This window comes from Pholcus phalangioides, unplaced genomic scaffold, assembly GCF_987345545.1.
Source record: "Pholcus phalangioides strain wild (caught in Gottingen) unplaced genomic scaffold, Ppha-v1.0 ptg000015l_1, whole genome shotgun sequence".
Taxonomy (NCBI): Eukaryota; Metazoa; Arthropoda; class Arachnida; order Araneae; family Pholcidae; genus Pholcus; species Pholcus phalangioides.
The window spans coordinates 85,722,815-85,749,150 of NW_028301608.1; the positions used below are offsets into that span (position 1 = coordinate 85,722,815).

At 39.6% G+C, this 26,336-nt stretch overlaps 1 protein-coding gene across 1 annotated transcript; it reads left to right on the forward strand.

Moving 5' to 3' along the window:
- Positions 1-9,160: 9,160 nt before the first annotated feature.
- On the forward strand, positions 9,161-21,882 carry LOC149076917 (uncharacterized). The gene is made up of 5 exons (XM_089244636.1): positions 9,161-9,357; positions 15,382-16,199; positions 19,268-19,303; positions 20,301-20,342; positions 21,327-21,882. The coding sequence occupies exons 1-5, from the start codon at positions 9,306-9,308 to the stop codon at positions 21,588-21,590; spliced, it is 1,212 nt and encodes a 403-aa protein (XP_089100762.1). The 5' UTR covers positions 9,161-9,305; the 3' UTR covers positions 21,591-21,882.
- Positions 21,883-26,336: the final 4,454 nt, after the last annotated feature.

Here is a 26,336-nt window from a genome sequence, read left to right on the forward strand (position 1 = left end):
TGAAGATAAATAAATCTCTCAATCTCAAATACGGTGGGGAAAAAAATGTTACTACTTTCAGAATATATAGCAGAGCTGTCCCTATAGAACCAGGGCCATATTAACCCATGGGCCTATGTTGGCATAACCCGTGGGCCTCATCCATACGCAGATCTGGTACTACGATTTCCAAATGTAAATATGTAAGCAATATTGGAAATTTTTATAAAATTCATTCTTTTAGTCCCCCATCAAATAACCCTCCAAGCCATATTCCGAGTTTGAGGCCACGATTACGCTATAAAAGTTTGATAAAATCCCTTTTGTAAAATTTGAAAAATCAAACCAATAAAGCTCATAGGTTACATTCGAGCAAATGCAATCAATAATTTTATTGGTTGAATTTTTCAAATTTTATAAAAGAACTTTTAGAAAACTGTTATAGTGTATATAAGAGTTTCACAAAATTTCATTTACAAAACGTGAAAAATAAACGCATCGGGAATCAGACCAATAGGCTTGTTGGCTGTTTTTTTCTCAAGTTTTGTAAAAGATTTTTTATCAAATTTTTATAGTTAAACTCGGACTATTGCTTACGATAAAAGATCTTTCGCAAAACTTGGAAAGACACAACCAATAAGCCTATTGGTTACGTTCGCTCGAATGTAACCGATACGAGCATCGCTTGCCTTTTTCAAGTTTTATCAAAGTGCTCAAAACTTTTATAGTGTAATCCCTCGGCCTGAATGAATATTTTTCATTGCCTGTGATTTGACTGATGAAGATGAACAAACCTTCGACGAACCGATCGCCATGGCCGTCTTAAGAGCACCATGGGCCCCCGGGCCAAGTGGTTTTTCTGAGGCCCTACCAGGTAAATTATAGAAAATTTCAACCAAATCTCCTTTTTGTGAGGCCCCCGGGCCGTGCCCGGGTAGGCCCATGCGTTAAGACGGCACTGCCGATCGCGAAACCTCACTGAAAACGGAATTTGTTGTGACGTTTCGATCAGATAAACTGCTTTCGCTCCTAAATAATTAGCCAAGATCCAGGAACGGCCACGAATGCTTCTTATTTATTTGAGTGATGAAATTCTGCTCACCTTTTTCCCCGTGTGTACTATTTACGCAAACGAAACCACCAGCTGCGAATATACGCCGAATGTAAGTAGGCGGTCGTTAGATGCAATATTATAATATCTTTTCGTCCGATGGAAACGATGAGAGAATTTCGGACCATTTTTCTCCAACTTGTTTATTTTTTTTTAATTGGAATAGAACCGAGGGCGAGGAAATGGCTTTTCCGCTTCTCTTCGTAATTAATTTTTGGCGTTTGTTCACCTGTGGAGAGACATTTCTGCGTCATTCCGCTCTTTGTCAAGAACAAAAAACTGTCGAAATCGTCGTTTTTAATTCTTTTCTTTCAAGGTTTTCCGATAGTAATGCGAAAAATTAAGGAAATGTTCTTGGAAAAAAGACACTAATATAATAACAATATCATTTAGGATTCTTTCCACGTGACGACAGATCCCTCGTCACGCCAGAGTTTTGATTCCCCCAATGCGGTTGAATATAGTCGTGTCCGGAAAATACACCAACAACAATTCATCGCTAAAAAACATCGAATGGAAAATTCATCGTTGGGAATATTCACCGACAAACAATCTCCGACATCAGTTCGACGTGTAAATGAACAAATGAACGAGTGAATGAATGATCGAGTGAACAAGTGAACGAGTGAGTGGATGAATGACCGAAACCGGCCAGTCACTAGAGAGCGCTCCAGCACACTTTCACTCACTCACTCACTCACTCCATAGTCACTCAGTTAATCCCTAGGTAGCTCATTCTATCACTCACTCAATGGGTAGCTCCCTTTGTCACTCGCTAGGTTGCTCATTGTATCACTCACTAAGTCACTCAGTTTCTCACCAGGTTGCTCATTGTATCACTCACTCGCTAGGTTGCTCATTTTATCACTCACTCACAAAGCCACTCACTTTCTCACCAGGTCACTTACTCACTAGGTCACTCACTCACAATGCCGATCACTATGTCCCTCAATCACTCTCTCAGTAGGCTGGTCACTCGCTTGATCTCTGTCACTCATTTACTCCCTAGTTCACTCCCTTGCTCACTCATTCTATCATCAGCTCCCTAGGTTGCTCACTCTATTATACACTGCTTACTCTGTCACTCGCTCACTCACCAACTAGATCGCCGACTCTCACTCGCTTACACATTAACTAGGCCGCTCACACTATTGCTCCCTGACTAGGTCGTTCACTCTGTCACACGCACTCCATCACCAGGCCACGCACTTACTTACTAGGTCACTCATTTTGTCACTCGCTTTACTCACCAGATCCCTTAGTCTACCACTTCTTTACCGCACACCAACTCCGGTCATATATCGCCACACGGCAATTTCCAACCTGTGGTGTTGGAGGGGGGGGGGGGGAGAAATGAAGGCGCCATTTATCGATGGTCGCCCTATTCTCGGTAGGTAAAGAACTTGTTTCTGACGTTCTATGCCCGGATTCGGGTCCGTGGACCTTGACTGCACTTCCTAGTGGAAGACGAGTATCTTGCCACTGCACCACTCAGGTGCTTTAGTCTACTTCTAGGTCGCTCAATACTCACTAGGTTACTTTCTCTATCTCTAAGTCGCTCACCACTAGTTTGCTCACCCACCAACACTAACCACTCTGTCACAGTCGCTCACCAACTACTGTATCATTTACTATGTCCACTCATTCGGTCATTCCTCGCTCATTTACTGGCTCACTGATTCGTGTCGAACAGTTGTCGGTGAATTTTCTTAGCGGTGAATTTCCCATAAACAGAATACAGTAGACGTTGCTTATTGGAATCTGGTCGTAACAGCCGCTATGATCCATTTACTTGAAGCCCTTATTTTACAATTCCTTTCCTGAAGTGAAAGTAATTCCTATATGGGCAAAGTAAAAAAATAACCCTTGTCTCAGCTCATGATCAGTTTCTCTCAACTGACCGCATTCACAGTGCACATGTTAAATAGGGCCATAGTCCACAAATATCCGCAGTGAAATAAGGTCCCGTTAGAGGATAATTCCGTAGGCGGCGTTCACTTATAGTCAGCTGAAGTCGGTGAAAATGAGAACTTCGATTTCAAAAAAGTTTATCTGCAGATGGAGCAGGCAGACCCTCAACACGACCCCCACCATGACATGAAAACTCGAGCATTTGCCAGTTTCACTTCAAAATGTAGGAGACAGGTGGCAGCACTAGTAGAACATGAAACATGCATAATAACTCTGGAAACATAAATACGTTAGGAGGTTTTTAGTATCCGGCTTATGCGAAGATGAATTCAGGAAAGAAAATTCAACCCCTTCTGCGGGGAATCGAACTCATGTCCGGTCACATGCCGCGTGAGCGCGCTTGACCGCTATGTTACAAAGGCCGCGAACCTTCTTTCTGACAAATGACAAATCACACGCACGCATTAGTGAAAGCCGTAGTAGTTTTATTATATCTCATATTTTTGTTCATGTTACCTACAGATACACCGGACACTGTCCGGATCTCGAACGCGAGATAGGCCAAACGTACGGCCGCGGTACCCACAAATGCCTGATGTGCCATCCTAACGCTGCCGAGAGGCTGGCTCCTCTCCCATCTCAATACTCTGACCCGTCGACGTCCGAGAATGTCAACGATCTCGTTATGACCAATCCTCCGATTTACTGCCCTCATCCGGTCCGGGGAGCGTGTCCCACGAAGGCGACGACCACAGAACTTGTGAGACCGGGCTTGCCGGAGTACCAATCGGCCCAGGAGAAGAAAGACCTCAAAACGGTCTTGTCTAGGATGAGGAGGAAAAAAGACTCGGCGGTGCTCAATGATCTGTTGCCTCCCGGATATGCTGGTAAACATTTGTAATAGCCCCCTACTGATGTCATTCGTGAACACATCTCAAAGATAGATAATCATTAGAGCCCGGATTGGGTAGTGGTAATGCACTAAAAAGTTTCAAAATATGCTCTAAAAATATGCAAGTACAGTCGAATCCCGTCTTAACGAATACCGTTATAGCAAAATCTCGATTTAACGAACACTTTTCTAATCCCCCAAATAAGTTTACATAGGAACAATGCTAGGTAACCTGGAATTTCTTTAGAACGAAATTTCGTTTTAACGAAGTGATTCCTCCGGTCTGTTGGCGTTCGTTATAACGGGATTCGACTGCATGCAGTTGAAAATGCAAAAATATGCACTTATGAATGCAAAAATAAACACTTAAAATACAAAATGTGCACTTGAAATACAAAATGTGCACTTGAAATACCGCATAAACTAACGGACAGCACTTCTTTCTCACATTTTCTCCGATTTTTGAATCCAAATATCTCAGCAAAAATATTTCACTTACGAACAAAGATTTTCTTCTCTTTTTTGGAGACAGAGCAACAACTTCCCAATTGGGTTTTGGACGACGGGGTGTGACCAAACGAATGCACCCTGTGTATAGGATTCGTGGTAATGCACTTCACGCATCCCATCAAAGCTTTGCTATTGCACTGCTCAAAACGATTAGAAGAAATGTAATTTTTATTTAATTGTGATTTTTTTAAACATTTTAATTCATTAAAACTTTGACAAAGAACATTGTCACGTATTCACAAAAAGTTGTGTCTCACAATCCGAGATGTTAAAAATAGGGGTGGTACAATTAATCGATTAATCGATCAATTGTTAATCGCAGTTAAAAATTTTAGTTGAGTTAATCGACTCGATCAAATCGATTAAATTTCGATTAAAATTATTATGAAAAATTTGCAAATTAACTTGATTTGTTTGAAAAAACTGATTAGATATGTCTTATAAATCATGTTTAATACAGACCATTTTGGATAATTGACTAAATTAAAAAATATTTGAATCAATAATTTTGACCGAATTTGATTCATCGGAAACTGATGATTTCAATTTTGAATTGAGCGTGATTAGAGTTTTAGAAGACGAGACCAAAATTTATTGTCTCTATTATGAAGCTGTCTTTCGTATTCTGGCAAGCATCAGCTAATCTCCTCACAAGTACCATTCGAGAGAAGTTTCTAGAGAAACAATCAACAGTATTATCGAAAGTAGTTTCGAAAGCTGTGAATAATAAACAAAAATAACCGTTTGAAAAAACGATAGGATCCAAGTGAAGAAATTACAAGTTTTGAAAATTAATATGTTCAGCATATATTAAATTGCTTGAATCGGGCACACACACACACACAGCCTTAATTTCTTTACCTATTCTTATATATATTTACCTCTACCGAATAGGTGAGTGAAATGAATAAATTATATCATTTATAGCATCTATTAATATTATATGGTCACAAAAGTATTCGATTAAAATTCGATTAATCGATTAAAAATTTTTGATTAACCAGTTAAAAATTTAATCGATTCCCAGCCCTAGTTAAAAATCATCATCAACAAAATTTAATAAATTCAAATAAATAAATTTAAATAAATAATACATATCCCCCTAATTGTTTTGAGCTGTGAAACAAAAAGTTACCGAACTTTCCATCGGTTAATATAAGGATTGATCAAATGAAAAGATAACAATAACCCCCACGATAAAATATAAAAGAGACGCGTATGTCCTTCTTGAGTAGGTAGTGCACAATCCTTTCAGTCCGCGGGCCAGATATGCGGTATTTCTGCCACTTGCGGGCCAGAAACTTGTATACAGGGTGATTCAGAAAAGATGGGAAAAACTTTAATACGTGGTAGTACACACAACAACAAACAATTTTCATCAAAGCAAAAAAGCCTTTTATTCACTGTGACGCAGATTTGCACACGGTTTCTTCTTCTTCCTCAGGTTACATTTGCATGCATGGTGTTCTTTTTCTTCCGATAAATTTCAACACGAATGCCGTTTTAACGTTTGCGGAGCGGCCGTTTCGAAACGCGCTACCACGTTTGCGTTTCCTCTTAGACCATGCATTCCATGATGACAATTGTTTGTATTGATGTGCAGTATCACCTCTTAGTTTTTCTCATCTCTTCTGAATCACCCTGTATAAAGGGTAACGATTTTGCGGAATGGCCGTCCCAACTTTTTCTATAAAATTTCCCGTTTTTCCTTTCATTTTCAACAAGGTTTAGGTGAATTTTGGAAATCAAGAATATTAAGATTACATTATTTCATAACTTATAAATTATATTATGACAACTATGACTCAAATTATTATAATTAATTATAATCGTATAAATATATCCATCTCACATATTTGTCCATCGTATAAGTTTTTTGGATGAATTACATTTTAACTTGCATCCTTTTCAGTGATCGACGATTTTTCAGCAATTTTAGCGATAGTTGGCACTTTCACTCACTCTTGCCTTTGACAATTTTTCCGCTCTATCTGGCAACTTTACTTGTAACAACCTTTGAAGAATGGTTTCGGCTGTAAATAGCAACTTTTCAAGCCTTTGTCAATTTTTTTTTTTTTTTGGCTTTAAACTTTATTTTACTTGCTTTTAACGGTTTTTTTGGCAACATCCCGTATTTTTATGAAGGAAATACGGTCAGCCTGGGCATTTATCGTTTTATTGATACTTGACATTGATTTTTCACTGGAACAACTTTCGCGGACCGGATGGAACATTTTGGATGACCGCATCTGACCCGTTTGTCGGAGGTTGTGCAACCCCTCCATTCTTGAGGAAGGACTTGAACTCGGCGAGAGTAGCTAACCCTTCACTATGTCATTCAAATCAGTTACCGACGATAACCTCTTTCCGAGCGAAATTTGACGGGAGGATTAGTTCTTTGCTGGGATGCGCGCATGGAAGCGGGATTTATCGTGCCCAAATACGTGATAACCGCAGTCAACATTCCAGAGCATTTGTTCATGTCATGATGCAGACGCTGCAACGTGTTGCAACGGGGATCCTTAGTCGATGGTTGGAAGCACCTGTGAATCAAGTTTGGGTCGCGACCCACAGCTCAAGAGCCCGCCCGAGCGGCGTGGTGGTAGAATGCTCATCTACCACAGAGAAGGTTGCTGTTAGGTCCAGGGTTATCACGAGGGGAAGAACATAGATAACAAAATATTTTCTCCTAATGAACTTTAGGTGATAGCCGATAGATGGCGCCTTCGTTCCCTACCCACTTCGTTTCCGCAGTAAATTGCGCATAGCGATATAGCCGGAGTTACTACACATAACTAGCATTACACAGTAACAAACTCCACGTTAGATTCACAACACGTACGCTCATAGCCCATCATGTACCAATTCATTAGACGTTCCGCAGAGGAATGTGGACGAGATGCACGTGTAGATTAGTAGAAGTAGTAGATTGGTCCGGCTCATCTTGGAAGCCCCCAGCTAATAAAGTTTGGGTCGTGATCCCCCATAGGTCAGGAATCTTTGCTCTACAGAATACCAGAGTTTTTTGATGCAAAATGTTCTGCTTCTTTTTATGGCAGACCGCGTATCTTTTTCATTTGATCACACTTTCTTTTCCTATGGATCGTATGATAGAAGTAATTTAATTCCTATACCGAAGAACAATATTATTTGATATTGTATAGTTGTGCGTATAATTTATATTTATATAATTTGTACTTAAAAAACTCGCCGCCTTATTCAGCGTTTTTTTTTTCCCTCCTTAGGCCATGTTCCTCGCGCGCAGTTCGTGATTGGGAAGAGTTTCCAAAGGGCTTGTATACAGGGCATAGCCGAATTCGAGAGGAGTCAGAGGCAGCTGAACCAATGAAAGAGCGAAGTGTTTGCCAGTCAAGAAAATCCACCCATCCACCGTTCCTCCACCATATTCAAGAGGATTCCATCATTTTCAGTGTCATTAGTGATTTCTGAGCTAGGAAGCAATAGAGAGCAATAAAACACAATGTTTTCAACTAACTCAGACTAACTCAGTAATTTTTAATTGCAGTTTGGTTAGTCACACAAAAAATTTTGCGGGGCGAAAACATCGTTGTGCATTGTATTATGATTCGGGCAAAATCCGATTCCCACATGGGCAAGCGGGTTGCCGTGGTACTCATGCCTTTTTGCCCCCCCCCCCCCCAAAAAAAATTAAACATACAATTCATTCACTAACCAAATATTTTTGATTCCAATTGCAAGGGGATCCCATGGTTCCCACATTGCCCACGGCTCACTGATGTTAAAATGGGACACTGGCTGTGGGTGATCTGCTATTTTTGTAAACCAAATTGTTTTTCACTTTATCCATACATCTACGTAGAACAAAAATAATAAAAATGCCCATCAACGTAATTTAAATTATTTGTATAGTTAGTCTAACGACGTCTTAAGCAACGTTGAAAATCGTCATTTTGGTTCAACAGTTGCCATCGGCAATCATTTTTTCTTCAAAACTGTGAAAAAAAATTCACTGTTCTTTCAATATTTTCTAATTTAAAAGATTTTAAAGAATTAAAGAATAGATTTAAAAGCTAGAAAATAGATGGCAACACATAAGTATCTATGGGCGAGTTTTTTTTCTTGCTGGAATAAGCATAATGACATGTGCAATAACCATCTCCTTTCTCTCTTCCCCCATGTTTCTGACTTCTGAAGCGCGGTTGAAACGCACCGCCGAACTTTGGTGTTTGAAGAAAATATGGGATAACCATATGACCCGTATTTTACGGGACACGTTTTATTTTTATTTAATCAGCACTTCCGAAAATATTTCTATTCTAATTTTACCAAATCCAATATTTTTTCCAGGCGCGGGTCTTTGCGCCTTCTTCAGGAGCTGCCCCCGAGTTTTAATGTTTACTGCGTTCGTTTTCACCGCAGGTTGTCATACCATGTTTTCCAAATCGCCTACAAACAGATTGTACGCTTAAATAATTATTAGTGACACGTATGCTTCTGTTCATATTGGAGGAAACAAAATTGAGATTTAGCGTAGATCATGACGACGTAGAGACAAGGAAAACTGTGTAATGTTATTCAGACTGCCATGCCAGAAATAGTTCCGCTCATAAGCAGCGCTATCTGCTTGTATTGCTTGGGGATTGCGCGAGAGAAGTCTTTTTATCTATTATTATTATTATTCGAGCGCGTTAGCACAGCTTTTATTAACTAGAGCGGCAACTGGGCAAACATTTACGACTGGGTTCGTTAAAATTGCGCCGTTTCCTAATTAACTCAGGGAGTTAAGGTTGTGGCACCCGGAACACAAACACACGCCCGCTGGTCGGTCCTCTTCATCTTCTTCTTGCGGGTCCTTTTAGAAGAAGGTCCTGGTGGAAATTCTCTCTGTGTGGAAAATTTTCGTACCTACAACGCACCAACATGAAGCTGGTCGGGATGTCTATCACTTTGCTGGTCATTCTTTGGAATGCAGGTAAAAACACACACATACTCACAGAAAGAAAAGAATTATGTTTTATGTGAATCTCTTCCTAGTTTAAAGATTCGTGGGAAAATGATTTATCGTATCGAACTGTAATAATTCCAGCATGAACAGAGCATACGTGTCACAAATAATTATTTAAGCGTACAGTCTGTTTGTAGGCGATTTGGGAAACATGGTAGGAAAGGTAGGACATGATTCATGATGAAATAAACTAGCGAATGACTAGATTTTCTAGAATTGAGGATCCTCAGGATTTTTCGAATTGTCGCGAGCACCGTCTATGCATATCCAGGGCTATGTAATAAGGGCTGTTCCATGACCCGTCGGAGTCGGTACCAGCTGACGTAATGCGTGACGTCACTGCTCTGACAGAACCGAATAAGTTCGCTTTGCTACTTCGTTAATTACGATAGTTTGCAATCACTGTATTGCCCATTCTACTGAACTCTTTACAAAATTATCTTTTCGGTTGGGCCTATGGTCATTAGTATCTGCATATTCGCTGGCGTTTACTTCTTTCAACCATTTAAAAATTTTAATTAATAAGTAATTCCATTATTTATTATTTTTTTTTTTATGAGGAAGAACATTTTTTCTCGAATCCACTTCAATTGAAATAAGAAAATTAGTTTGATTTTATTGGGTTGAGATGAAAGCGGTTGATTGAAAGCCAACTCGAGTCAGATTATTTCAATTTGAACTTTCTGATAGTTTTTAATCGAATTTTTTCAGATTCATTTGAACAATGGTGTCACTTTAGAAAAGCGCTGACTTCGTTATTACCAGATGTGTGATATGGAAACCATTCGCGGACCAGAAATAAGTGTGGATCCAAAGAAGGGGGAGAGAGGATGCCCATCAAAAACCCAGAAAAACAATAGAGAAATGACCGTTTTATCCCGTAAAATACGGAATGTTTGTTCATCGAACGCCCTTTACTTTCACTAATTCGCCCTCCCCGACGCATTGATCCATGCGTGGCGCAGAAAGTAGTGTGCTTGTCGTGTTTTATGAATTGATATCATTCTTCAGGAACATCTTTAGCAAGCCTTGGTGGGCCCATGCGTCAAGACGGGCCTGACAATAGTACAAGTCATATTTGTTTATCACTAAATAACATTAGAATCGCCAAAATACCTTTGTAAATTATCACACGCACACACCACTGACACTAAAAAAAACGCCATCAACGAGAATTTTACTCACTTAAAACAAAATAATATAATCCCAAATACGGGACGTCACCAGTTGCATCAAAAACGTTGCTTTAAATTGGGAAAAACTTCCATTTGCAGTTAAAAGTCACTGAAAAATTGGGAAAAAACGTTAAAAGCTGTTAAATATTATAACTTGAATATTTGTGTATTTATAGCTATAAATTATCGTAATAAGTTACGAAAACGCAGTTTATTCACGATTTTAGTAAACATAAAAAATGCAAATAAGCATTATAGAAAAAAAAATGGACACAAATGTATGAAAAAAGTCGGAACAACTAAAAACACAGGAATGTCCCGTAATACGGGGCGCAAAGTGGTCAGTCGAATTGTTTCAGACATTTTACTGGTTGTTTCTTTTGTCCAGGAAGGGTTGAGAAACGCTGTTCTCTAGCTCGCATCAGTTTAATTATGTTCCTTGAATGCAATGGAGTTCCATATTCGGGAAGTCGATTAATGGTATAACAATACAGGGTGTTCTGTTAATGGACCGACAAACTCAGAGGGTTGTTAGTAGACATCGAGAGGAACAAAAATTGCAATGGAACATGGTGTCGCAAACCACGTTGAGAGGGTGAAAATCGCAAAAAAACTCATGCAGGTTTCGACGTCACGCTGGAACGACAAAAAGTACAATTAATAACTACAAAAAGATTTATTTGATTAATTATTACAAGAGTTGTTGAAAGTGGCAGCCACTGGTGTCATTGCACAGTCTACAACGTCGTAAAAACAGTTCCCGAAGGTGCTCGAAGATACGTGGTATGCTTTTGATGTCTGCCGCAGCGACGACAATCCGCTCTATGAGACCGTTGCAACACGGTTTCTTCCGTTTGAGGAGTGCGTACATTGCGCGGTCTCCATGTATCATGCCGTGCTGGATGGAAGGTCCCCGTCTCCCGTAGTAGTCGATCGATCGTGGCGAAGGTAGTATGGCGCGGACAACGCCTCATCGGATATTGCTGTCGGTACATCAGCTGTGCAACCCTTTGAGTTTGTCGGTTCATTAACAGAACACTCTGTATAAGGAGTTAATAACTTTTGAGTGCTTCAGTGAGTAATCACGTAATTATCACGGTACACGCACAAGCAGCAGGTTAAAAATACCTGCTCTAAAGTCTAAAGTCTAGATCAGTGATTCCCAACGTGCGCTCACCGTTGGGAATCCGTTTAAGTTTGACGAATTTATCACTTTTACCGGTAATTATGTATATTACCCAAGCGTCGTTGGTTGTCGGTTTAGCCTCAGTTAAGTTTGTTAAATGATAGTTTACAGACATTATAATTATATCGGGATACAATCGTAAAAATTTATAAATAGGAGGTCGTTATATCGATTGTAGAATTTGTATTGGGGACATTGTATGGGCACAAAACTTGTAAAAATTCGTTAAATCAAGCATTTTGTTAAATAAGAATTCATTATATCGGGGTGCGGTCATAAAATTTGTCGAATAGGAGTTCGATATATGGAGATCCAATTTCAATATTTGTCAAATGGGAGTTAATTATAGGAGTTACGAGTTCGGGTATGTTTGTAAAAATTCGTTCAATCAGAGCTTTTTATATCTGGTTCAGATTCTGTCTCAAGTACGGTCATCTAAATAATAACTCTTATCACTGGATTGGAATCGATTTATCATATTTATCAATACTAAATGGTGTTTATACATAATAACCGGTAAATGTGATGAATTTAGTATGATTTATCATGTTTATATACATGATTTATAGCTTATTTTTATATACCAACGGCGCTTGGGAAAAATCATAATCGCCGGTAATCATGTTTATCAAATTCACCAACGACGCGACAATTGAGTATTATGCATAATCACCTGTAAAAGTGAAATTAAAATTATTAGAAATTTATCATAATTATCAAAACTATCAAAACAGTTATGCAGAAAACCAGATTTATCACATTCACACTAACAAATAGATTGCAATAGATTTGGGGATACCTCCAAAAATTCCGAAAACTCGAGAATCCCGAGAACCTCCCAAAATGCCGACTTGCTCAAGATCCCGTCAATTCAAAATCGATTACGAAACCAATTCCGTTACCAACTACATACAAATTGAGAGAAATTTTAAAAATTTACTCGCATTAATTTTTTAGGGGCACACGATATAATAATTATTTTTTAATGGAAGTTTATTATTTAATTTTACATTTTACACAGCACCGCATTCCATGAAGGCTCTGTTGCCAGTATTCTTGATTGCACTCATTAACCCTTTCGCTTAAAAGCTATTGGCAAAGAATTCGGATGATCTCTATTTGATAAATTGGCGATAAATATGGTAACCTTGTCCTAACCTAACCGTACGTTAGAAAAAGGGAAAGTAGAAGAAAAGAAAGAAAACAAAAACAAAATGAAACGACGGCAATTATAATAGATAAGTTGATAAGAGACTACGTACGAATAAGATTTTTCTTTTCACCCTCTCCCTACCTGTTCTCCTTTTGCTCTTATATGTATATAGTACTAGAATCTACATCACATGAGGAAAAAAAAATCACTAATAGGAGTATAGAAATAAACGGAGGTAAAAAAAGAAATTGTTTAAGTTGTTCCATAGGATTACAATAAACTTCGCGATGATGAGGAGAAAGGAAACAAAGAGAACTTGTTTGAATTCATTACACACGAGTTTGGACGTAATATTACGTCCTTGATCGTAAAGCGATTAATTTTACGTCACCCGGTGTATTTACTACCCTTGGACATCTCGATCGAGCTTATCGATAAAAAGCAATACCAGTTTCGGAAATGGGCTCTTCCTAGAACATACTACATGCTCACCCCATGGCCCGCGTGCCAAATGTGATTCTCGGAGTCATGCAATGTGGACCGTGACTTCAAGCCTAATTTTTAATAACGCACTAAGCGAAACATTTACAGACAAATTTAAGTGACCCGCTGTACATTAACAAAATCACTCAAGTGCCATAGAAGTTCACAGAAAATTTCCACGTGACTCAAGTGGTCCGCAGCAGAGTTCCAGATCACTTGAATGATCTGCGACAAAGTTCCAGAGCACTTAGGTCACCCGAGTTGCATTTCCAAATCCACTTAGTGAAGAGAGGCACAGTTCCAGATTACTCAAGTGACCCGCGGCATATTTATAGATCTCTTGAGTTACCCAAGGCACAATTCGGCACTTAATCGGCACCTTTACAGATCACTTAAATACGAATTTCCTAAACTTTTTGTTCCATCGGCCCCTTTCTTCAGAAATATTTTTGCCTCTCATCGCCCGTCAGTTCAAGCAAACCCATAGGATCCTATGTTACACCTGCAGCTTCTATCGTCCCTTCCGGACCTTTCCATCACCACCCAGAGGCCGATACTGCCCACTTTGAGAAACACTGACTTAAACGATCTATGGCACATTTATCGATCACTTAAGTGGCTCGCGACACGTTTTCAAACCAGTGGTGTTGCCCGCACTCGCTTAAAAGTTGAGCACCTTGGCTTAGCCTAGAGCAGTGTTTCCCAAACCGGACAATGGAATGGTCTGGGGGGGGGAGGGGTAGAAGCTACGAGCATAACATAGAATCCTATGAGTTCGCATGAGTCAGGGGGGGGGGCGATGAGATTATGCACCTCTTACACACATTTCTCTGCGGAATTTCTAATGAGTCGGTACATGTCGGAAAGTGTTATGTGCATGTATGTATATGCAAGTGGCCACTAACGTATTTATGTTGTCAGAGTTGTGCTCATATCTTGTGCTTGCGCCATGAGAGACCTCATCACTGACTTTCATCCGATCCATACACTATGAACTATCCCACACAGTTACGAATCCATCCCACTAAGCACAAGCTGCATTGAATTATTTTTATTTTACGTAAATGCCTCAAGAGTTTACTATGTTCGACCTGCTCAAATGCTTTTTGAAAACCCATCAACATTTCTGTTCATACTTTAAAGTCAAGAGGTCATAGAAACGTACAGATTTTAAACACCACATTTAAGCTGGTTTCATTCCCGTTCCCAAACACAAGGGGCCGTTCAAGTATTACGTAAGCAAATTTTTGACCCCCTCCTTCCCCCCTTGTCAGCAAAATTTCGTCATCAGCTCTGCCCCTCTGAATCCAACTCATATTTTCATAAAGGGTGATTGATGACGTAAGCATTATCCAAACCCCACCCCCCTTGTCATCATCGATGATGACGTAATACTTGAACGCCCCCCCCCCCCCAAGAGAAAAAACTTGAGAAACCAGGAAGAAATTAACATAAGTTAAATATAAGATTTTTCCTTTTTTGTTAGAAATAATTCACACAACACACAACCAAATTTTTTTCCTGTATTTCTCAGATTGTTTATTATGTTACAGACAATAAAAATATTTGTGTTGAATGTTTATGAGTTGCAGGGGCGTCGGAGGTGTTTCGAAACTGTGGTTCTCATCTTTAGTATTATACGAAAAATTTTGACTTCTGATTCAATTCTGTGGGCAATCGGCCCCTTACAAAAATTACCGTGGATGCTTTTCATCCACAGCACCCTCGACTCCGACGCTACTGTATGTGTGTGTAAATCCGACATTACACTATAAAATTTTGATAAAAGTTCGTTTATAAAACTTGAAAAATGCAACCAATAGGCGGATCAGTTAAGTTCGCTCGAATTTATAACATATTTTTGCCTATTGGTTACATTTTTCAAGTTTTATAAAAAAATTTTATCAAACTTTTATAGTGTAATACCGGCTTAAGATATACAAATAATTTATTCTATACGCATTGTTGTTTTTTCTCTCTCTAAATTTTTGCAGCTGATTGCCAAGAATATTCATACACTTTCTACGAAACTAGTGGTGGTGGCAGCAGCGGCAGCATGAGTGGCCGAATGTCTGGTAGCATGGGTGGTCGAATGTCTGGCGGCGGCGGTGGTAGCATGAGTGGTCGAATGTCTGGCGGCGGTGGCGGCGGCGGCGGAGGTAGTATGAGTGGTCGAATGTCTGGCGGCGGCAGCGGCGGCGGCGGTGGTAGTATGTCTGGAGGTGGTAAGGCCGGCGGCCGTGGTGGCGGTAGTGGCTCGTTCAGCAGCAGTGGCTCTTACAGTGAAAGTGGTTCTTTCGGTGGTAGTGGGTCTTCCGGTGGCAGTGGTTCGTACAGTGGCAGTGGTTCTGCAAGCGGCAGTGGTTCTGGAGGCGGCAGAGGCTCTTACAGCGGTAGCGGCTCTGCGAGCGGCAGTGCTTCTGGAAGCGGGAAAGGTTCTTACAGCGGCAGTGGTTCTTACAGCGGCAGTGGTTCTGCGAGCGGTGGGGGTTCCGGTGGCGGAAGAGGTGGTGCTGGCGGCAGTGGGGGTGGTGCTGCTGGAGGCGGGGGTGGCGCTGGTGGCAGTGGTGGAGGCCGCGGTGGTTCAGGCGGCAGTGGTGGTTCTGGCGGCAGTGGTGGTTCTGGCGGTAGTGGTGGAAGTGCTGATTACGGTAGCAGTTCATATAACAGTGGCGATGTCGCTGAAGACTCTTGGTCCGATGAACAAGTTCAAAGCTCTGCTCTTGCCGGTGTACCAAGTCCGTTTGGAGATATATTAGGAGGAATCGTCGGCGGAGCAGGAGGTTTGGGCGTTTTCTCCGCTGCTATCAACGTAAGAATTTTTACATTTCCTTTTTCTCTTTTCATGTTCATAATGTTTTTATGTACAAAAACGTTGACGAAAACCCATTTTTTAAGAAGAAAAAAAAAACATAAAAGGATTACGTTTACACCATACGTTTCCCATACACATTAAGGTTGTTTAACTTTTTATGCGGTTGTTATATTCGCTCGATACTAAAAATATCAAAAGACAAACAAAACTTCCAGAAAGAGGAATCGAGTCGATTAGAATTCTTAAAGTTTTACATTTACTTCACGAATAGGACATTGATTGTGAAAAAAACAATAATTACTTGACTCCTTGGTTACATAATCACAAATATATATATGATATAAATAAAATTAGATTACAACGATACCCATTTTTTTCGGCGTGCCTTTCAATACTTCATTACTATTCACACAGACCACAAGCACGAAAATCGAAGTCGTGCTCAAGCATTAATTTACTACATCTTAACACCTCGACATACTCATCAAGAATCGCCCCGAGAGAAGCGAAACTTACAAGATAGTACTCCTGGAGTGGGACTTTAAGTCAATCAGCGTGCTGGATGAGATCTACGTCACGGATAGTTTCCAGGAACCTAGACCACCCGACCCCTTCCCAAGTGAAAGTGGACCTCGTCCATCTAAGGAATGTCCGAGGGGGCCATGTGGTCAAACTTCCGTTCCCACGATCCGTGAGAAAATTCCCCTTCACCAGCCGAGAAAAAAAAAAGAAAAACATCACCTACACTTTATGTATAATATATAGCCATCTAAAACAATAATATAATTTACATAAAGTATGTGTTATGACTTCGATCATAACACGGTTTATAAAAATTTTCCTGATCCGCATTAAAACTGCCTCATGTGGGAAATCACAAAAACTACAAATTGCCACTTACTTTCAAGAGGAATCCTCATGCTGTACCCTCTGGGCGCGATAGCCCAGGTCGATAAGATATTCGCCTAAAGTACCAAAGGATGCTCAGAGATGTCGCGAGTTCGATACCCGGTTCGTCCTTATCGGAAAACTTTCCTGACACAGGGGTACACAACAGAAACGGCGACATGACCACAGAAAAAATTGGTACCGCAGGGAGTCCCTCATCGAGAGGTTAGCGCAACAACCTCTCGACGAGTATAAAAAACAAGCCTCCCGTTCGGAATCAGCAATAAATTGTAGGTCCCGGTTTAATTACCCCTCGTGTGTAGAAAATGACTGTGGTGCGACAAAAATGATTAATGATCAACTTTACCCTCCCCAACGCAAAATAATAACAATAATAAAACAAGGAAATTACAAAAAATATAGTTTTCTGTTATTTATGCTGTAAGCATAATCGTATACGATCTCGAAGGGAAAGGAAAACCCATCCTTTCTCTTCCCCTTCTGTTATCGGACTTTGAACAGAAGCTGACTCCGCCCACTGGCAGGTGGACAGGACGGGGGTAGGAAAGCGTGTTATCAAGAGAAGAAAACTTACAATGGTATCTGTGCTCGGGGGTCGCCGATAGAGAGGGTTTTAAGAACGAGAGATATTTTGGGATTGCCGCTGCAAGGATTAACAACGATACCAATCAATACCGGGTGCATATCTACAGACTATGTTTAGCGATATCATAAGCCAGAGCGTTCTAGAATAATTATTACGCATCTCACCTTCATTATTACCTCATCTATTTTCAAAAGGAAATATTTCATTTCTTGATATTACTGCAGTATTATAAATATTCACAATAAGTTTAATATGGCAGTCACTATCATACTTAACCAGGTTTCTTTCACGCGGCGCACAAATTATATGTCTACTCACATAATAAAAATACGGTGCATACTAATACTTAATGCTCTACCGGCATCAAAGATATACACAGTTAACTATTCAGATTTTGCACACTTTTAATAATGATTATCCTAGAATGAAATTTTTTTTACAAACAATGCGCATCGGAAAGTAATTGGTGCATAAAAGATTCCGACAATTAATTACATAATATGTATTAATTACCAAAGTGTAAAAAAAGTGCACTATAACTATTACATTTACATATATGAAATTAATGTAAGTCAATATTGATAACAAAGTTCATGTAAAGTAATATTTCTAAGTAGCTTCATACACGGGAATGCATTCGATGCACAAAAATTTGATGATAAATTGAATATTTTTTACGTTTTCTTCCTACATTTATCACTTTTATCGGTGATTACGCACGATTCCCGGTCAAAGTTGGTAAGTATGATAAAATATGAAAGAAATCACACGCTGAAACATCACTTAAATTCAATCACTTATCACTTTCTCCCGTATGTGATGGATGCACTGCCATATATTTTCTCATAAAAATGAAATTAAAATAAGTGTAATAAGCACACATAAGAACGCGTATGAAATATTATCAGTCTTGTAATGTTAGCTTTTTTCATGTTTATCGACATTTTTAAACATAATCAACATTACCGATCGAATCCATCTTCCTATTCTAGACTGAAGTTTGAGGAAAATGTCCTCCTTCTAACCAGAACATGGCCTGCGGTTCTGTCTCAACAAAGAGATCAAAGAACTAGGCCATGATAGAAAAATTTGAACAAAATTTCCGGTAGAAACGGAGGAAAATTTGGGGAAAAATAGCATTAGAGATGCGGGTAAACCGTTTAAACTGCATTTTAATGCTGTTTTTCCCCCAACTTCCCAACTTCCCACTTATTTTTCGAATTCGAATATCTCAGTGAATATTGCATTTACACAAACGTGGGATTTTTTTCGTTGGCATCAGGAGAGACACAGACGGGGCAACACTTTTTAATTCGGTAAAAGCACAGGGTGTCCGTATTTTTTTTATTTTCATAACTATACAACCCCTTTGCAACATGAGTAACAATCTGAGTACTACACGTTATTTGGACACTTTTACCGATTGGAATTATGCCTCTAGGATCAGCGGTTCGCCAATAAACTGCCATAAGCCCTGTTACCTATGCATTCTGTATAAATGTATATATTATATCCATTTATATTTATTATATTCGGATTAATATAAATGTATTTTTTTACCCTTCTGTAGTGCGTCATTGAATACGCAAAGAACGTAGATATCTGCGTAAGTAGCCAATTTAACCTTGACTTGCAATATACAGGGTGTCCCATAAGTTTGTGGATAGTTTAAAAATTCATAAAAATGGAAGGAATTAGTATAATTGAATGCAGCATGCAAAAAAAGTTATTCTCACGGAAATAGATTTTTTTTTAATGGGGAAAAAAATAAGTTCAAATTTTTATCGATAGAAAGCGCTGCATGAAAGCAAATCAGTGGAAATAAGCAGATCAGAGTCACATAAAATGCAGGGTTCGCATTTCCGAATTTTGCTGTTAGGCGCCATTCAAGTATTACGTAAGCAGATTTTAAGCCATTTTTGACTCCTTCCCCCCTTGTCAGCAAAACACTCCCCCCCCCCCCCGTTAGCAAAATTTCATCAGCAGATTAGAATATTTCATATCATTGAAAAGGGGTGGTTGATGACGTAAGCAAACTCCAAACCCCCCTCCCCCCTTGTCATCAAAAATCAGCAAATCCGAAACCCCCTTTCCCCCCTCGATGCTGACGTGATAATTGAATGACCCCTTACTAGAGCCCACATGAGGTTTTCATTGTGGTGATGATCATTGGTAGGTAAAGCACTATTGGTGAAGTTGTTTTACTTCTGCCACGAATCGCCGGCTGAAGCTTTACGAACCTTTCGGACATAGAAAGATTGAAGAAAGTTTCAGTTTTACAAAATTATGTGATTTGCTTTTATGCAGCATCCTCTATCGACGAAGATGTGAACTAATTTTTTTTCTGATTTAAGAAATCCTCCTTCAAGAAAATAACTTTTTTCCCCCAAACCGAATTTAGAGATATACCAATTTCTTCATTTTTTATGAATTTTTAAACTATTTACCAATTTATGGGACACCCTGTACAATCAACTTATTCAACGACTGACACATTATGTCTTTCGTGTATTTTATAAATTTATATTTGTAAATAATTTAATGGTCTCATATCTGTTCTGGTTATAAATTTGCAGTATATTATCGTTCTTTATATATTACAGGGCTACAACTCTACCTGGGATCCATTTGCAGCCATCAAAAAAGTAAGTTCGACTCTTTAGCTATTGATAAATGAATAAGTAACACAGTAGATACCTAATGCAGTCGTTGCCGCTTATTAGAACCACTGATGATGTTATCATACGGTTATTGTTATCACTTTTGCAAGGAACGGACCAATACCATAACACAGGGGAAAAAATCGTGTTTTTTTTTGTTAGCGAGAACTTCAGATAATGCTATCAAATTTCTTGCCGTCAAAAGTTTCTTTTGCGCATTCTGAAGATAAATTTTATAAGAAAACTTAATTTTCTCCATGTAAGTTATCGTTATCAGGCTACAAGACTATGTAGGAGGCTATAAGGTATTCTCTACTCCCTCTCTTGTTGATAAACATTTCCGTCCTTAATGTCCTAATCATTTCGTAGTAGGTTATTCACCGTGATCCATATACGTGTGGAGGTGCTTTTGCAATGGCCTTCCTGGTGAAGGCAAATGACGAAAATAAAAGCGCTTTTCTTCAGTTCTTTGATCAGTTTCTTTCAATCGGCCAGTTCCAAATTTCTTTTCCAGAGACACTTTCTCAAGAGAACTATGGGTGTGACATACAGTTGCATTCTAACACCTCGCTATGGCTGATTAACAAAAATGCAGAATTTTAGATCAAAGGAAACAAAAAAAACGGGGGGGGGGGGGCCCGTTTTAGAATAGAATTAAAAAAAAGAAACGATTGAACACATTTTTCAACCAATTATGTGGTTGCAACAATTGCCTCGTTTTATCACTAAAGGTTTAGCATGCGAGCCGTTCAACCAGACGGGACGCATGGTCACCGTATTTTCGAACGGGACTTTCTCGGATATAATTACCATTCGGTTATTGTTATTTGAAACCCCCCGATGCGGTCGCATCAAGCGGCATGGACAAAAATATCGTACAAGATATCGATATTATTGACACACAAAAAAATTTTCCGATTTTTTTCCAATATATTTTTATGAATTTTATCGTTATTATCTTCTTCACAGTGTGGTGCCGACACCGGATTCGACGACATGGCCGACCAAATACAAAAAATGTACCCACAGGTCGACGCACCGGTGTACGTTCCGGAAAAGAAGGAATTCGCTCGATGCTGGTATCCTGATCCAGCTTTATTCTTGGGAAACGGCGTGGAATTAGCGAGCAGCGTCATCCAGTCGGCACCGGGTGTCCTAGGTGGCGGCGCGGGCGGTGGCGCCGGCGGCCTGGGTGGCGTAGCCGGAGCAGCGGGCGGCTTAGGCAAAAAATAAAATTACCGACTTTCTTTGAATTTTCTTCCCCCCACAATCGTTTGTGCTTCCATTTGTAAAAAATAAATGAATATGAAGAGATGAATAAAAAAAAGAAGAACTTTATCCACAGAAGCCAATATTCAATAAATTGATGTGAATTAATTTTTTTTTTCTACATATTCCTGTATATTTATGTTTGTTACGCCATCGAATTTGCACGACGTGTGCCATCAAATAAATGTCGGCAATAAATTAAAATATTGTTTATGTATAAATAAATTTTCCTGATCTATCTCAGGATTAAACAATTTATTAAAGCTATCAATTCATTTGTTACTGAAATCCCGAAGAAAGAAGATGGTTTTTTTAATGTAACCCACAAATGAAATTAGCCGAAACTTTACACAATTTCAACGCATAAATCAGGGGGATTCCCAACCTTTTTGGGTTCCGTGGAGTCCCGGTGCCTATAAAATGCAGGCCAACGACCCCTTTACAAAGTAAGATTCCGTGTATATGTTAAAACAGCGAACTGCGGCCAATTCGTGACGGGCCAGACCACTTCGCTAATCGACCAATTTCTTTAAATATGGGGTCATTCAGTAAGCATCAGGGGGGGGGGGGGGTTGGTGGTTCCGATTTGGCCATCAACCACCCTTTATAAAAACATTAAATATTTTTAACGGCACCCTTACTGGGAGTTCCAGAAACGAGAAAAACCTCTCCCTAGTTTGTCGGCAACTGAACCAACATTCGCCCTATTGATAGGTTCCCTATAGAACCACTTCAGTGATCTCTAAATGTTCCGCGGATAGTTAAGTGATCTGGAAATGTGTCTGAGCCGCTTAAGTGCTCTAGAAATATGTCGCGAGCCACTTGAGTGCTCTGGAACTGTGCTTCAAATCACTTAAGTAATCTGGGAATGTGACGCGGATAACTTGCTTGACTGATGTAGAACCACACTGGGAGGCCACTTAAGAGCTCTAAAACTGTGCCACATGCAAAACTCAAGGAATTTCTAAATGTTCCAAGGGCCGCTGTGGTGGTCGAGTGGTTATAGTGCCGGACTCGTGATGCGAGGATCCGGGTTCGAACCCCACAGTGGTGGTCGGCTGAAGTTGGTTTTCTGTGGTTCCCAACTTCAAGGCGCAAATGCGAGCCGATCTCCCCGTTAAAAAGTCTCGCCACAGAGAGCAACAGTCCTACAACGGTAAATCATTCAACCATAACACTTCACTCATAGTTAGTAAAACTGGGGGCAGATGACAGCACTACACATAACAAGCATTACACAGAAACAAACTTTACGTCAGGTTGCACTACACGTACACGCACATTCCCGCATGTACCGATTCGTTGGGGGGTTCCGCGGGGGGGGGGGTTCATGTGTGGTGTAGCAGTAGTAGGTAGGGGCTCGGGGATCCATGATATTCTTAAGTCAGCCACCTCGTTGGGCAATTTGCCTGTTGTGGCGTTGTATTTGTATTTGTATTAAATGCTCTGAAATTGTGCCAGGGGTCATTTGAGCGATCTGTAGATGTGCCACTTAGTTCATTATTACAAAATTAGGTTCGAGGGGTGCAGACCACATCAGATAACTCCCAGGGCCACATTTGGTACGCGGGCCAAGGGTTTACCGTATGTGGCTTAAAGTGTGGGTAGCAGTGAATTTCTTGAACTGAAATTTTGAGTTCTTAACCTTCAGGCAGCATTGAAATTAACAGAAATTGATTAGAATAACTTTCGCTAAGCATTTCAAATTTTCTATAATGCCTCCAATTTTTATTTATTTTTTATCTACAGTAGAACGTCGATTATCCGAAACAATTCTGATTTTTCGGATAACCAACCTACGGGGAAAAAAATGTACCTGTGTCGTAGGAGCAATGCGAAATATATAAACAGTGATATTAAACACAAAACTGTGTACACTTTGTATCACTTGACTTATACGAATAACACAGAGAATAGACTAGCATAGTTTGGCAAGTTCAAAATGGCCATTGAAGTAGGAAAAAGAAGTCCAGAATTTTCTTTTACTTCAGAGCTGAGACTCTTTTGTTTGTGGCTAAAATTCTCGCAAACGTTTTAAAGACAGCAATTGGACACACACACAACAGCACCACATTTTTCTTCTTTTTCTAACCACTTTCATAGCCGTCTCAAGGCAGTGAATTTGCCGACTGGAACGCTTTCGGTTGGTCGTTACTTCGGTAATTGATGCTCTACTGTGTTTACGAATTTATGGGACACTTTGTATGTTGCTGAGGTGAATATTCTCTCATAGCCCTTTCAGACCCGGGAGCCACAAATGTGTGTGTTGCTTTTTCTGGCTGTAGACATGTGTTTTTACCTCAGGGAGTAAGCCCCTGACTTGAAGGATCGTGTAAGTTTTGGGATAGGAATATGGTGAATATGAACTTTGGGGAATTTCATCAGAGGGCAGCACTTAAAGTTGAACTTTTAGGGTTTTTTAAGATGGCTTGCAGGAGAAAGTAAAGGTGTGAGGAAAAGATGTGATTTATATATAAAATTTGTTAATAAAATGCTAGAAAAAACTATGTGAAGATGAACATACCTTGCATCATCTTGGCTGAAGAAATTCCAACAAAGTAAATTATTTCTTCAGAATAAAAAATTGAAAATTCGAAAAAAAATTAAAAAAGGGCCTATTAATATAATTTAAAAATATTTTAAATTTAAATGGCCCCGGGGTCCCATGACACTCTTTAGATGGCCCTGCGTCTATTTAATAGCTTACCGTGTGGACGGTTTTTGAACAATCGGTAACTTGAAATTTAGTTACCACGTGTAGGTCGGACACCTTCAGCACGGACTAACTCAGCCGAGTAAATGGCTAATATCCCTAGCGGGACAGAGCCCAGGTCCCTGCCTGGTAAGAAGAAGAAGTTACCACGTGTAAACGGGCTTTTAGATGTCGAGTACACCCAGACAGAGACATACATCTGTTTAGAGAGGGGGGAAGAAGGAGGGAGCCAGAGTAGTCGAGAATAGATATGATTCACGCGGACTCACTGAGAAGGTGATTACATATAGCGATATCTGACGAATGTGCGAAATTCGCCAAAATTCGAATCAAACCACACGCGATGCATCGATTAGATCAACCCGGCTGTAGATTGAATCAGTTACAATCAATCAATGAAAATCCCTGAAGAGAAGTTGATCAAATTTTATCAAGTCGATGATATTTATATCTATACATATAAAATTTATTTTCTGTCTGTGTGTGTATGTTCTTTATACAAATCTACAATTTTAGATCGATCGTCGCCAAATTTTGCATATATACCAAATAAGACCCGACTTAAACGATAGGCCCCTTTAAAATTTCGTCAAAGCAGGGCAAATGCGCCAAATGGGTAAAAAAACTGTCGGGCAACAGTGGTTTTTGTTCCTCAACAATCACTTTCGAAACGTTTACTTTGGTTACCGTGGTTCCCTAGCAATGCGTTTCAGACGTGTATATGCCTTTACAATGGTTTGTCACTTCTCTAATCCTGTTACTATATGCATAATAGTTTATGCCTTTGTAATGGTTTGCCACTTTTTCAATCCTCCCAGCAATGAGAGCTTTTTGTATACACACCATCATCAGCATCACTTTGAGGGTAAGGCAAAGGATGATCCCCACATAAATCAGTGTAAAAATTGTGGATTTTATTGTAGAAATGCTGAAATTCGGCGGGGTTTTCTGTCACACCATTTATTTTAAAAATTGTATTGAATTCTCAATTTTTGAAATATTGAGTTCGCTTAGAGAACGAAGCCCAGGACATTAAATATGAAGTAATTAGCCGGACCTACTTTTGAGTTGGATATCCATGTAATAACAGTGATTTCAACTTTTTATTTATTAATGTCACCGTATTGTCTTTTAATATTCAACTGCATGAATTCACATAGTTTAGGCTGTTTTGAAATGAATTATGGGCCCGTAAAGTACATCGAAGAAATTCCACAGCTTTAATTAAGCATTTTTGGAAGCAGAAACAGGCAGATGCATAACTTGAAATTCAAACGGGGGGGGGGGGAAGAATCGAAATACCTAGCGCCCCTTAAAAAAGGGAAAAATATATATATTCATTTTTACGTTTCTTTAAATCTAGGTTTGTTTATTTCATAAATCGCGCAGGAAGTCCTCATATTGGTTACCTTAGACACGGTTGTATGTACCTCAAAGAAGGAGGGAGATACCACGTGATCCAAAAAAGCCACATTGAAGAAAACCGGGCAACGCCGGGTATTATAGCTAGTGATTTATAATTGCGATTTATTTTCCACAATCATATCATTTTTCGATCATAAACTTTATATTTGTTCACTGGTGCTGCACATAATGGCACCTGCCCGTATGATATATATCTTGTTCAAGCTCAATAAATGGTTAGGTTGCCCCGGAGGCACCCGAGTCCTCAGGGACAATGTGCTTACATCACCGAGTGTGACGGAGCCTGGGCATCTCTCGGTTGCTATCACCGCACCACTCGGGCACTTACGTCGTACACTGATTTAGCAATATGGTAATATTCCCTTATGGTCGAAGAAATATAAATAAACTCATTTGAATACATTTACAAAGACGTCATGAAAATCTGAACACTGATATTCGGAATGAATAAACATTTTCCGAAGTTTTTCTGGTCCTTGTGTGACTCGAACCCGTTGAGACGCGACATTGGATCACCACTTGATGCATCACAAACATCATCTCGTATGTTTGAACATATTCTTATCCATTTG